Source organism: Phodopus roborovskii, unplaced genomic scaffold (genome assembly GCF_943737965.1).
Source record: "Phodopus roborovskii unplaced genomic scaffold, PHOROB, whole genome shotgun sequence".
Taxonomy (NCBI): Eukaryota; Metazoa; Chordata; class Mammalia; order Rodentia; family Cricetidae; genus Phodopus; species Phodopus roborovskii.
This window is the reverse complement of record NW_026126460.1, coordinates 10,933,085-10,948,604: the sequence shown is the minus strand read 5'-3', so window position 1 is coordinate 10,948,604 and position 15,520 is coordinate 10,933,085. Positions and strand designations below refer to the sequence as shown.

The window sequence follows — 15,520 nt, the reverse complement described above, 5'->3', positions numbered from 1 at the left end:
ATGGTAAATATATTTATTTGTTTTAAATCAAGATTCAAACAAGTTTTCTGATAAAGAATGATTTAGTGGTTGCTGTCATTTTATTCTCTGATTATAAATTTTTCAACAGGAGAAACTTGTTGCATTTGGAGACGTATTAACTTTCCAGCCCGTTCAAGAAGGTAATCTCATAAATTGGTTGTCTCATTGAGATGATGCCAAAAAGGTACTACAGGGTTCTGTAGAGATATCTCAGTGGTTAAGACTACCGGATGCTCTTACAGGGGACCTAGACTTGAGTTTCAACAACTACTTGGTGATACACAAGCACCCACAACTCCAATTTCAGGGCATCCAGTGCCCTTTTCTGCCCTCCTATGTCACCAGACATGTGTGTGCTACACAGATATGTGCACAGGCAAAATACTCATACACATAACATAAAAATAAGTCTGTTTTTGGAAGTGTAAAACCAGGGCTGAAGAAGTGGCCTGTAGGCGGGAGCACCTACTGTACAAACATGAAGTTTGAATTGTTGGTGCTAACACAGAAAAGTGAGTGTGGTCACACACATGTGCCTATAACCCCATTGTTTGGGCAGGGCAAAGAAGGAAGTTCTCTGAGGCTTGGTAGCTGCCGGCCAGGCACCATTTCAGTGAGAGACCCAGTCTTAAAAACAACAAAGTGGAGAGTGATAAGAAGAGCTATGGCCTCCTCTCACCTCTGTACACACATGGCCAGTCCCACACACCTGCATTCACACACACACATACATGTAGTACTCACACACAATGCGCGTGCACATGGGAAGAGAGAGGGGTATGAAATACTTGTTATAACTCGATTGCTCTTAATACTAATATAGATAACTAGAATCCATATTTTGCTCTTAAACTAAATTGTTAGCCAAATAAACTGCTAAGTTTGTGTGTCATTAGAAATGAAACATAAAAATGCTAAAGAAACCACATTTTTAGAATACTGTGGCCTTATAAATTTGTATATTCCACATTAACTAGTTTTCTATAACTAATATACCAAGTCACCATACACCAGGTGGTTTAAGACGAAGGTGTCAGTGGAGCCATGTTCTCTGCAAGCTCTGGAGAAGAACCTTTCTTTACCTGGCCTAGCTTCTAGTGGAGGTGCTTGGCAGTGTTGGCTTGTGACCACATCATTCCATTCCTTGCCATCTAGTACACCTCTTTATGTCCCCTGGGTGTTTGTGTTTCCAAATCTCTCTCCAGTCACAAAGACATTAGTCACTGCATTGAGGATCTATCAATCCAATATGACTCCATTTAAATTTGCAGTATGACTCCATTTAAACTTGTATTTTATTATATGGATATGTGGTACATACATGAATTTACTTGTACCACATGTGTGCAAGAACCTGCAGAGCACACAAGAGAGTGTTGAGTCCCCTGGAACTGGGAGTTGTGAACTTCCTTGTGGGTGCTGGGAACCAAACTCTGGTCCTCTGCAAGAGCATCAGGTGTTCTTAATTGCTGAGCCATCTCTTCAGCCCCCATAATACCAAATTTTAAATTGAATATCTTGCTAAGTCTGTGTTTACAAACAAGGTTACAAGTACAGGTACTAGCAATTAGAACTGCAATGTGTCTTTTGGTAGGCACAATCTAACCTATCATACCATATTTATTTTCAATTAAGTTTGTTTAAAATATGGTAAATATCAATAAATGCATTTTTCTCATTGACATTTTCTCTAATCATAAATTTATAAGGAAGTGCTGCCATCTATCCTTTTCTCTTCTCTTTGCCATTAAAAAAAAAAAAACACTCTCAGCCAGGCATGATAGCACATGTCTTTAATCCCAGCACTCAGGAGGCAGAAGCAGGCAGATCTCTACGAGTTTGAGGCCCGCCTGGTCTATATAGTAAGTTCCAGGACAGCCAGAGCTCTGAAGAGAGACTTTGCTTTGAAAAGCAAAACAAAGCAAACAAACAAACAAAAAACAGCAACAACAAATTCTTAGTTTACAACTGGAAGAAGACATGTAGAAATGCGTACACTTATTTGTGCAAAGAGCATTAACCAGATGTCTTTTCAAACCTACAATAGTCTCCTTCCATTAATATTTGTGGAGAGCTGACAGTAGAAACCAGAAGTATAGGGTATTCACGCCTTATGCAAATGACATCTTTGTCTATACCTCAGGAATGAGAAGCAAGGGGTTCTGTCAGGACTTATGCCTGAGAATAGAAAGAAAAACCTGGGCCAGGAATACATAGATAGGCTTGTTTGGAAGAACTACAGAAAATCTTGGAGAATAGCCGAGATTCAAAGCCATGAGGAATAGCTGTGCTAGCTAATAGAAGACTTCTGGGAATAGGTGCAGAGGGGCAACGAGAGGGGGCAGAAGAACCAGACACAGGATGAGCAGTGAGGTCTGGTCAAGTGTGTAAATTGTTCAGAAAGCAAGACTGTACACAGAAATAAAAGTATCTACTGAACAATGGACACGTGTCTCTAAGCATAAGAGAGCTATGGGTGGGATAGGATGATATGGAGAAATCAACAGCTGTTACTGGTAAGTATAGGGACCTCTAGGAAGAGATCACAAGTGACTAGAGTGGAACGTGTCTTCACTCATGGTCTCTCATTCCTTTGGACATGGTTCTGTGGACACCACATATTCCAAAAAAAGTGGGCATACACATTCAAAAATAGAAATAAATGGATAGCTATCTGGATAGGTGGATGCTAATATTTAACCACCGTTAGGAAGAGGATGAAGCTAGAGGAGAATGAAGAGAAGAGTCCTCAAGACAAAACACAGGATCAGTTCCAAACCAGGAGCATGTCTGCTGTTAAGTCTGGAGGACAGGGTGGCAGTTGCAGATGGAGATACTTGTGTGGGAAACACAGCAGGAGGCAAAGGCGTATCCCTAGAGTCATAGACCACAATGAAGAAGGGCAATGTTAGATTAACTCATTTTAAAGTGGAGATAAATTATACGGAAAAGCTACAGGGAGTTCAATGGAAGCCAGAGACCAAGACAGAAAGAGTCCAGTGTGTGGCTGTGGGACTCCCTAAAAAAGATACCCAGCTGCCTGGTTGCAGAAGTGGAACATGCCCCCAAATATAAATGTGTACTTCCATCCCATTTTCTTTTCTGGGAAAGGTGAAACTTGATGCTGTGTTCCAAAAATTATTCTGAGATTTTTCATACTGACTTTATTTGGAAGAACAAAAGTTTTTTTTTCCTTCTTCTTATCTTCTCCTTTTAATACTTGGGCTTTAAATAGTTGCTGAGGTGATTTGGGCCATCAGCACTGAAAATGGGAATGGAAGAGCCCGCCTTTGAGGAGGAAGAGAGTAAGGCAATGAGGTTGAAAGTAACTGTGCTAAAAGATAGACTGTATTTGGAGGGTCCATAGTGTACAAAGAAGGAAAAATGAACTAGCAACCAAGTTCTCAAAATCCAACCAGCGGTGATATGAAACATATCTAAGAAACAAACAGAGCACATTTGAACCATCTAAGATGGTTTCTTTCTTTCGAAATGAACTAGTAAAAAGAAACTAGCAGAAGACCACTGGTTCAGACCAAAGAAAATTTAGTGGAGTGTAAGCAGAGAGTGAGGCAGGGGAATTCAGAGCTTGGCTGATGATCAAGCTCCCAGAACAGAGCCAAAACAAACACAGCTCAGAGGCAGAATAAAGGTGGGGGGCTTCAGGTTGTAGAAGTCCAAGGGATAGCTGGTTTAACTTGAATTCTTTTATTCTTAAAATGTACACGTCCTTTGGGTTACAGCCTGGGTTTGGCAGACTAGAACTGTAATTTTCATTCTCTAGAAAGGGCTACAAAACTGTCATCATTGACTGGTAACTGGTCCTAAATTTCCAGACTATACTTGATTATAGAGAGTCTTATAAAAGAATATGATGCATATACACTGAGTTTTTATTTATTAACAAAGGTCTATATTGCTTTTTACTTTGTTACCTTTGGACCTTATATCCTCTCCAACAAATAAAACCTACTGCCCCAGATATTTCAAAACTCACGAGAGCTTTTCACCTCTTGGTTTGGAAATCTCTGTTTATAAACTCATCAATGAGAAGATTCATGTAGGAGGCATATGAGATCTCTTCAATTACTTTAATACTTAATTTCTGGGCTTTAGACTATAAACTAACTTTTAAAAAGGTCAAAGGGTCTCTGACGTCTCTAAAAACAACCAGGAAGCGAACAAGGCCATGAATGGTAAGTAGACTCAGGTGGGGTAAGAAAAAGTTCATTTCAATCAAAGAAAGGAATCTAATCATCTGTTAGCCATAAAACAGTTAAGACCTTCAAAATCCTCATCCCATATTAAAAAACAAGATCATATTTTATACTTGCTCTGAGCCCAAAGATCAAGAGGCTACATGAGATCATATATTAAAGGTACTAATAAATCATTGTAGCAAAGTACAGGGAACTCCTTGACCTCCATAGATCCACTAGTTTCTGGGAGAGACAATGGAAGTACAATAAGGAGGTTGTCATACTTAAGAGTTTCTATTGTTATGATAAACTCTGACAAGAATTGACTTGGGAAAGAATGGTTTATTTCAGATTGTACTTATACTTGAGAGTCTCTCATCAAAGGAAGTCAGGGCAGGAACTCAGAGCAGGAACCTGGAAGCAGGAACTGATGCAGAGGCCATGGAGGATCCTGCTTACTGGCTTGCACCCAGGACCACCAGCCCAGAGTGTCACTGGGTAAGCTGGGACCTCCACACATCAATCATCAATCAAAAATGTCCTTGAGGCTCGCCTGCAGGCCAATTCTACAGAGGCATTTCTTCAAATGAAGTTCCCTCTTCCAAATGACTGAGATTATATCAAGTTAACATAAAACTAGCCAGCATGGAGATTCTTACCACACAAACTGCATAGGGAAAGGACCTAAGATCCTATGACATGCCAAGATTCACAATTTAACAAAATGGGGTTTTGTAGATCAAAATAAAAGAAACATGATTGGCAATCTAAACACTTGGAGGGAGTGGAAAGATGCATTGAAATGAAATAGAAAATCTAACCATGTCTTGAAAGCTATTTGGGAACTAAGAAGGCTGGAGAGGGATGAATGGGTTCAGGAACAGCACTCTATTGCTCGTGCACTGTAAGAGTTCCAGAGATCTTCCATATAGCATAGTGCATGTTAACAATGTGTTGTGCTTCTACTCTTCTCATGACGATGTTTCCATGCTACGTGTATTTCACATTACAAATGGATGAAGGGGCAAGGAGGGAGCAGCTATTCTAGGTGGTAAAGGGTTTAAAAACACATCAGCTGGGCGTTGGTGGTGCATGCTTTTAATCCTAGCACTTGGGAGGCAGAGGCAGGCAGATCTCTGTGAATTCGAGGCCAGACCGGTCGACAGAGTGAGTTCCAGGACAGGTTCCAAGCAATACAGAGAAATCCTGTCTCAAAAAATCAATCAATCAATCAATCAATCAATTAAAAATAAAAACACATCAAACAGATACCTGCCTTCAAAAGTAGCTACAATTTAGCATGTGAAATAGCAGAGCAAAGAGGAAAAATTCAGTTCTGAGAGATGTCTTTTCTTGTTCTGGCCATTATTCTACAAAACAATTGGAAATTACTTTGTGGTGATATATTGTTTATGATTTATTAAAACCACTAGAGATCAAAATAGCAAAGTAGCCATACTAGCTAGCCATAGAGGCCAGGCAGTGGTGGCACACAACTTTAATCCCAGGACTCAGGAGATAAAGACAGATGGCTGGCTCTCTCTGAGTCCAAGGCCACCCAGGGCTACATGAGTGTGAATTAGTCTAAAAGAGGAACAGAGCTCATGCCTTTAATCCAAGTACTAGAGAGGTATAAAAGATAGGAGCAGGGTCTTCAGTGGTCAGTAGCAGGCATTTGTTCTCCAGCACACTGAGGAGAGGCAGCAGTCTGAGGCTTGGTGAGAGCTCATGGAGACAGGATCAGCCCTTTCAGCCTCAGGCAGAGGTCAGAGCTAGTGGATTGGTTGCTTTGTTTCTGTGTTCTTTACCTTGAAGCTTGAACCCAAATATCTATCTCTAGGTTTTTATTTTTCATGTTATATTACTTTTCATGATTCAAGAGGCGTGTTGAGATGAAGGCACTGGCAGATTCAGTGTGTGGTCATGGTCAGTTTTATGAATTTCTCTGTCTTTACATGGAAAACAAGTACAAATGACTACCCACGGGCCTGTTTTGGAAGACTATAGTTATGAATTTACAAGGGCTCTATCTCCCCCCCCCAGAGGCCCACCTCTCAATATAATCATAAGAATGTTTAGACTTCAACATATGAGTTGATAAGGGTGCAGAATATAGGCATTCTCATCCTATGAAATAGTACTGTGACAGAGGCCCAGGGTGACTGGGGGTATCCTGTGGTAAGTGGGAGTCAGGAAACACTTCCCAGAACAGATGATATGGGAGCTGGGCTGTAGGGTGATGGATCCTTCCTTCATGTGATTTAGAACAAAAGTGTGTGATTGAAGGGGAGAGGAGAGAGAAGATTACAAAAAAAAAAAAAAAAAAGCATCTACCAGAGGGACAGGAGCAAGGCAAAGAGGCCGTTCAGGCCACCAAGGCAAAGCCAGAAACACACAGCTCCCCCAGACAGTAAGGTATCTGCATTAGGTCAGGGAATGCAAAATGGACTAACAGACCTTGGAAAGGAGGTAGGAGTCATGTGATGTTTGGCTATAAGGTTATCAATTTGACTGGTGGAAGGTTGGACAACGCATGGAATATTTGGAGGCCAGGGCTTCTGAACTAACGTGATCACTTCAGTAGCTCTATGGAGGTCTTTAGCAGCCCGCATCACTGTCCAGACAGCTGAGTCCCAGCCTCAGCAGAGCTTAAGAAGCCAAGATTGAATCTGTAGAGGCATTATTCCTCTAGGAAGGCCAACCAGCATCAAGCAATACTTAAGGAGAAATTGGAGTGCACCGAGGCCCTGAGAGAACTGAGAAAACCTATCAAATCTGTCATGAAAAAGGTTGCCTGGCTGCTTTCTGGGATGAAGAGGGGAGGACATATTCTGTAGAGGAATTCCAACTTAAGTTGCTAGGTAAATTTGAGGTACTTAGCCGTTCTGCCAAGTGAGACTCTTACGCAGACTAAAGAACTCGAGTCACCTGGGTCCCCTGACAAAGTGGAGAAAGTGACACTGATTTCATGCTACTAGGGGGTGGCTTGTTGAATGAACATTAAAATCAATCATACCATATAGTTCTTTCTGAACTGTAGAAACTCTGTGTATTATCTTCTGTGGGTTGCAAAAAATTAATGCTTATGAAAATCAACTTAACTACCAGGACTTTCCCATTGAAATATTACAAAATTGATAGCATAGAGGTTAAGAAGAGGTGTTTTCCAGTGAACTTGGGAAGGATAGAACAGGACAGCACAAGATAGATCAGGACAGCACAGGACAAGACAAGACAGGGTAGATCAGGACAGCACAGGCTAGAACATGGCAACACAGTATAAAACAGAATGGTAAAGGATAGGCCAGGGCAGCATAGGATAGATCAGAATAGCAGAGGATAGACCAGGACAGCACAGGATAGACCAGAACAGCACAGGATAGACCAGAACAGCACAGGATAGAGCAGGACAGGATAAAAGAGGATAGAAAGGAGGAAGGGAGAAAGAAAGGAAAGAAAAAACAATAGGTAAGTAAATCTTATAGATATTAATAACAATATAGACAAAATAGTAACATAATTTGTATATCAATAGCATGTATTAACCATATATGCTAATTAATATTACACACACACACACACACACACACACACATGAACCCAGTCATGATCCTGCCTGTGATCCTGGCACTTAAGTAGTTAACTAACCCCACTCAGAATCAGAAACCAGCTTTAGCTATACATTGAAATCCTGTTTCAAAACAAAAAAAAAATTTAAACAAATGGTCAGTAAAATGAGATTAGAAAAGAGTATTGTGGAAAGTAATTTTTGGTTAATCTGGAGCACTGTGGTAAATAATTTTTCATTAATCTCTATGTACACAAACATACTGAGCTGTGATCTCTTTCTCTCTCTCTCTCTCTCTCATACACACACACACACACACACACACACCTACACACAGAGAGAGTTTTTAATATCAATCATGGCACAGAGTTTGAAAAACACTAACTCAGAATATCTCACAGCTGCTTACTGTATTTTAACCCCGACTTTTTAAATTTTCATTTCAGAACATGAAGAGAGAATACAGCCCCATAAAGACCTCAATGAAGAAAAAGATGAAGCCGCGTCGGACGGTGAGTCGGTGGAACTGTGACAATTTCTGCAATGCTCACAGTCAGAGCTCCTATTCTAGTTGTAGAGCCTGAGGCAGTGCTAAGAAGGGTTTACCCCTTTGACACCATAAATTCTTTGAGAAAGGGAAATGAAAGCATCAATAATTGCTTTCACGCTGACACTGCTTTCACATTAGACCTCAAACACCCAAGACACTTTAGCCCAGTCCTGGCCCCATGAACTACCCTTTCCACTTTTCTCAACTTAACTCTGTTGTTAGAGCTTCTTTGGGCAATCACCATCTTAACTCTCTTTTACAAAGTCGGAAATAGCCAACAGGGCAAAAGGAAATTCTCTTCAGAAGGTCCTGAGATGGGAGCCTGAGAGACCCAAATAAGATATCTCTTTAACAGTGAGAACTTTGAGGAGTAGGTGGAGAAAACTCTAGAATACCAATATAGAGGCAAGTACATTTTCTAAATCTGCATACACAGAAAATGTATAAAATAATGATCCAGTGTGCTTCCATATTTGCCATTTTCTTACCTGCATCCCTTTGTGTAGAAGGAAGCTGAGCATCACTGGGCAGTCACCCAGTGACTTACATTATGAGGCCAACATTCATGGAAGGTTAACAGAGAGTTACAACACAGTTATCTGTCTGCACAGCTGCTTGCCCTATTGCACGTGAGGCCAGGAAAAGGCTGTCGTCTTAAAGTAAGACTCCATACAGATGTGACATCTCGCAGCTTGCTTTAGAGCAAGGGCTAGGAGAGCAGGGCCACCAAGGAAGTGCCAAAGAGGAAGGAATGAGATAGGAGAAAAGGAGAATGGCCACAGCAGTCTACATGCTTCAAACACTGATTCCTTTGGTCCTCTACTTACTGCAGAGGATTTTTCAGATGAGTTATCAGCTCACCTCCGAAAAGTTATACAAAGTTATAAACCACAAATGGCAAGTGGTAGACAAAGTCTTAATAAGTTCTTCTTTTTTCTACAAATGAAATTGTTAGTAGATGGTCAGGGTTCCATGCAGTATAATTCTCTCCCAGTAATTGCCCGCAACAGCACAGTACAGAGATTCAGGCTGGTCTACTCGTTTCCATGGAACCTCTCCACTTAAAAAACCAAGGTTATGATGGGGGGGGTCTATTCTTTCCCCAAGATGAATGATAGAATAAGCGAGGAGATGTGTTCAGCCATGTGAGTTTCCTTTGCTGAAGCTTTTAATTGAGTTCTCCCTGTTTCTTCTGTAAACAAGTCGATACGGATTGTTTTTGTGACTGGCCTATCAGGATGTTCCCTCAGACCCTCCCCGTGTATGCATACATCCAGTAAACAGAACCCAGTGCGCTTCATATTCTGACATGCAAGCATGAAGGGCTTTGGGATGAGCTGGCTGTGGAGGAAGAGAATTGGTGCATTGAGGAGAGGCAAGGCTCAGAGATGAAAATGAGGATTCTGTAGCAGCACACACAGTTCAAAACAAGGAGCAAAGGGAGGGACGCACATGCACAGAGATGGCCAGGTCAGGAAGGAAGCCCGAATTCACACTACCATGAGGAAATGGTTAATGAGGGTCTGGAAGCTTTCTCTCACCATGGAATCTGTCCCACACATGCCTCTTCTCAGTCACTAAGCAAAACTGAATGCAGGAATCCAGTGGATGGCAAAAGAGGGGATCAAAGGTAAGAGCTAACATAAACAGAAGTTATTGGTGCATTTTAGAGATGGTTACATCTTTCCATGTTTTCTTCACTTTGCAGACTCCGAGGGAAAAAATGAGTATCAGCAGTAATTTCTGCCAGATCAAATGTAAAGGAATTGAAACTGTAAGAAATAAAACCCCCCAGGAGTGTCTGGATTTATGGGAGCAATTAAGGTGAAGTAACAACCCAAAAGTCCCAGTGCAGTCACTGTGCTGCCAGCATTTAATCCCATTTTTATTGATTATTGCATGTCCTCAAAAATAAATGGATGTCAACTTCTGTTTTACATACCTCAACATAGTGTTATCAGTCATTGCATCTCTGCCTAGACATCACCTGTTTCCTTCCACCTGGCCATCCTGGAACTCACTATACACACCAAGCTGGCCTCGGAATCACAGAGATCCACCTGCTGCTTCTGCCTTCCAAGTACTGGGATTAACAGTGTGCACCACTATGCCCGGCTTCCACCTACCATTCTTAAGATGGACACAAAGGCCAAGTTTGTTCACATGTCCTTAACACTGCACTTCAACTGACTGGACCAGAACTACAAAGAACAGACTCATCCACTTATTCTCTTCTCCTCTCCTTTCCTCCCCTTTTGATCCCCCTCCATAAATAGATACAGCTCTGCCCCTCTCTGTAAGGAGTATGGTTTTTTCTGCCTGCCGCCGCCCGGTCTTGTCCTGCTGCTGCGACAGCCCCAAATAATACACAGAGACTCTGTATTAGATATAATTCTGTTGGCCCTGTTACTTGTTTCTTATCGGCTAGCTCTGCCTTAATTATTAACCCATTTCTGCTGATCTATGTATTTCTCTTACCGGGGAGCCGGCGGCATACTGCTTTCTCCAGACTCTCCATCTTGACTCCCCCTACTACTTCCTATTTCCTCCTTGTCTCCTAGTCCATCCTATCTTCCTTTCCTATTGGCCAACAGTGCTTTATTATTAACCAGTATGAGAAACATACAGAATGACCTCTCCCATCATCTCCTCTTTTCTGTCTAAATAAAAACAAGGGTTTTAACCTTAACATAGCAAAATATATTATACAACAGTTATCAAGTAAGACTCACAGTTAACAATATTTAGTCCATTAACATTTAGCAAGATTTGAAGAAAATATTTCATCTTCTATTCTATCTTTGTGTGTCTAAAGTCTAAGTAACAAATCTTTAATCCTAACTAATGAAAACTATAACCATAACTACCTGTCTTCAACTCCTTCAAAGACCACAGAAGGATAATATATAAACTCTAGAAATGACAGAGACAACTCACTGCCTGGTCACCCGAAGTTCTTCTGTAATCTTCCATCTTCAGCCCATAGGCCATAGTGTGTCTGGCAGACTCTTCAGCAACGCAGGAAACTTTAAACTGTCTTCTTGTATTGGCAGTTTGTCAGTCACTTTCCTCTGTGTCCTGCATACTGTCTCGCAGACTCTTCCATGAAGCAGGAACTCTGTAGCAATGTCCATCTTGAATCAGCAGTCAATTTCCTGTGGGTCCTGCATGTCCAATTTATACATCACAAAGTCAAACAGTCCAGACAAGAGCAGTATCTTGTCCAAATGGCTAGTCTTGCTATATTGAAAGCAAACTTCATAACACGTTTCTTCTATGTCCATCATCCTTTTTGACGCAGGTGGTGTTACCAGGAGCAATTATGTCTCATTGTCAAGTAAAACCCTAAACCATTTTAAATGCCATATTCTGTAGGTCTTTGAAAGGTTTGAAGAATTCCTATCTATCTTAAATACATCTCTGTGTATCTTGAAAACCCTAACTAAACTCTAAGCTTTGACTATCATAGGTAATTATCTATAATCTGTACTACATTATACATTACATTTCTAAATGAGCTATAGAAACAAGAGGAGAAATATACATATGACAAAATTGACCTTAAATTGTATCAATAAATGAAAATCCATTCCAAAACAAAGTAATCATATCAATACCATAATTCCCTTTTTACCTTTAAAAATAATTGGCTGCGATCATTACCCATTTATAACCAAGTCCATTTAAATGAAACCAAACATTTATAAACAATATTTGGGAATTTGGGCGTCGTTCTTTCCAACTACTTCCTGCTGATAGGGGGCACTGTCATGGGGGATCCTGAGAAGATGTAGAAATCTTGGCTGTAGTCTGTAAGGCTGTTTTGTTTAGCTGTTTTGAATGTAGGATCACCTGGTACTCTGTTTCAGGCGGTCTGGCTTGCTCAAACCACATTAGTCTGGAAGGAATCCACAGCTTTTTATTTCCTGTTGAAACAAAAATAGAAATCCTTTTCCCCAGTAACTTGTCCTTAGACTTAAATTTTTGAGTCAAAGCATTTTTAAAATATATAAATTGAATTAATCCAGCAGCATTTCCTTCAACAGTTGTTGTTTCCTCAGCAGTCAAATGATATAAAGACAATATAATGCCATACAGTAACCAGATTCTCTCTGAGCTTTTCATCTTTATGTGGCTTTATTATTACTCTGTTTCTTTTACTTTTTATTTTTTGAGACAGAGTTTCTCTATGTAACTCTTATCTGTCCTGGAATTCACTCTGCATACCAGGTTTACTTTGAAATCACAGAGATCTGCTTGCCTCTGTCTCCCGAGTGCTGGGATTAAAGGCGTGTGCTACAACACCCAGTTCCTCTTTGTCTATTTAAAACCATTTTATTTTTGTCTCCCAAGCCTATGTATTTTTTTAAAACACACTGTAAACTTTTAGCACCTTTTCTTAATGTGAATCTGTCTCTACTGTAAATCTTTATCTTTTTATGGCTATGAGTCTTTATCTGTTAAACAACAACATTGTTAAAATGAAAGTCTTTGTTTCTGCCGTGGTTTACCAAAGATGGTGGCGGGTACTTTTACCGCCAGCACTGAGAGCTGTGCTCACCACCTTGGTCTGCGCTGCCACCCAGAAAGCATGCTGCCGGCTTGGAGATGTGGTCACTGCCATTGCCATCTCTCATACACACCAATAAATTGTTAGCAGAGTTTCTTGAAAGCCTTGCGGTTTTTTGCCGCATATGCTGAGTCAGGAATCTTCCCTTAAGGAGCCAAGCGAATATCTGCTTGTCTCTAGCAAAGCAGAGTTCAACTGAGAAAAATGCTGTTACCAAGAAACCTTGCTTGTCTCTGTTCTTTTGTTTGTAAAACCATTTCTTAAGCTTTTGTTGAATTTTAAGTGTAAGTTCTTATTAGCCACGTGGGCGCCATTTGTAAGGTGTACGGTTTTTTCTGCCTGCCGCCGCCCGGTCTTGTCCTGCTGCTGCGACAGCCCCAAATAATACACAGAGACTCTGTATTAGATATAATTCTGTTGGCCCTGTTACTTGTTTCTTATCGGCTAGCTCTGCCTTAATTATTAACCCATTTCTGCTGATCTATGTATTTCTCTTACCGGGGAGCCGGCGGCATACTGCTTTCTCCAGACTCTCCATCTTGACTCCCCCTACTACTTCCTATTTCCTCCTTGTCTCCTAGTCCCTCCTATCTTCCTTTCCTATTGGCCAACAGTGCTTTATTATTAACCAGTATGAGAAACATACAGAATGACCTCTCCCATCACCTCTCCACATACAAACAAATTTGGCTGAGACAGAAGGATTAGTAGTTGGCATCGGAACTGAGATGATGGTGAACCAAGAAGACTACAAAACTCCATGGCTCCTCTGGGCTAGTCAGGTCACCACCTTCCAAAAACCCAGGTGTGGGCCATTTTCCTTTGAAAATATTTGGTATAAGTGTCTTTGCGACAAATTATATAGTTTGGTTAATATTGACTAACTAGACTTCCATTACTTGACATATGATATGGTCTGAATTTGAAGGAAAAGCATTTTTTTTTTCCCAATAGAATCACACCATGTAAGTAAATTGGCAGTCTTCTCTTAAAGCAGTACTACTCAAATCAATGTTGTCATACATTTTCAGCATTCAGAGGACCTTGTACAAATGCTGCTAAGAACCCATGAAAGTTCAGGCATTCAGGCATCTAGTGAAGCAGGGCAGCCTTCTGCGCATTTTGTAAATTGCTGTCTGGAAATTCAGGATGTTTCAGAGGCTTCTGCCGGGCTTCCATACCGTGATAATAAATGGATAATTTCAAAAGGCGACTAGCTTGTTTGCTTCCAACATCAACTCTTTAATTGGTACTCAGTACAAATACCCCGATTCTGCATCAAGAGCAGAGGTTTGTGATCTATCCTACCATCTCCCTGACTTCTCCACATGGGGTACTCAGCCAAAAGAGGGTGGCCACAAAGAACAATAATTATATGACTGTCACACATGAGGTGTATGCATGTTGTTCCTTAACACGCAGAACTTGTCTCTGGTGAAACTGAATTAATCTGAGAAATGAATCTGGGGCCAAGTAAATGTGTCTTCAGCCAAAGCATCCCCCATAAATCAATTCTTTGACTAACTTAGCACACAGTACAAGGTGGAGGAGCTGGAACAGGGAATGCAACCATAGACACATACCACCTTCCAATATAGTGGCCCAGACATTTATTGATTGCCTCCACCCCCATGATAGTAAGCCCTGTCCAGGCGAATACTTGGCTGGTTTCTCCTACTGGTGAGTACCCAAGGAGTTATAGAGAAACAGAGGCAGAGATTTCTCCTCTTCAGGCTAGCAGTCAGCTACATTCTTAGCATGAGTATGAACTATGTCCTGTCTTTGGACCAGTATAGCATGTTCTGGAATTGATTACTATGTGTGTGAATAAAACAACTTCACTTTAATCAACTGTATATTATCACACAATTTTTCCAGTTATAAGCTATGGATTATAGTGGGAGGAAAGTGTTAGTATTTGCTACTTATTCAAAGGTAATGCTTCACCTCACCCTTAGGGAGATCCAGGTTTTTAACTGATGCCTAGTTCTTAGAGCAGCCTAATCTATAATAGGCCAACTTGGGAAATCTCACATCTGCTTTTTTGCTATTAAAAAGAGCATTAATGCAAAATTATCAAAAATAATTTTCTCAGTGTTTTTAAAGCTGAAACGGTAAGGGCACCAGAGAGGGATATTCAATATACTGAATAGAAAAGCTAGAACACGCCTTTGACCTTTAGAAGACACTGCTATTACTCTCCATCGTGTCTACCTCGGCCAGCAAGGAAACACAACCACGACTCTTCTTCAAGCAGTTTATTCAGGAACCTTGTACATCAGCTTCTGCCTCCCCCAGCCCCAGCAAGCCCTTAAATGTGTGCTCACTGCCCAATCAGCTCATGCCACCTGGCGATCCCAGATAGGCCTCAGAAGTAGGAAGCGCACCAGATCCATCAAGCACTTCCAAATAAAGCTTGTTTACAGCTAAGCTCGGACTACCTGGCATCCAGCTAGGCACCATCTTGGGGCTGTGGCTTCCCACAACTCTCTTCAGAGCTCTGCCTCCATTCTCTTAGCTAATAAAATTCTTATTTTGATAAAGTAACCAATGAGCCCAATACGAGGCTATGAATATTGATGTGTGTACCATTGTCCTGTTTGACAGCAATT

At 41.0% G+C, this 15,520-nt stretch overlaps 1 protein-coding gene across 1 annotated transcript in view; it reads left to right on the top strand.

Annotated features, from left to right (window-relative positions):
* The window catches only part of Mdh1b (malate dehydrogenase 1B), a 48,285-nt gene that overhangs the window by 22,164 nt on the left and 10,601 nt on the right, over positions 1 to 15,520 (top strand). The window contains exons 9-11 of the mRNA XM_051190642.1: positions 110 to 161; positions 8,235 to 8,300; positions 10,009 to 10,112. Coding sequence (XP_051046599.1) covers positions 110 to 161; positions 8,235 to 8,300; positions 10,009 to 10,112 — 222 coding nt within the window. The remainder of the gene's footprint in view (positions 1 to 109; positions 162 to 8,234; positions 8,301 to 10,008; positions 10,113 to 15,520) is intronic.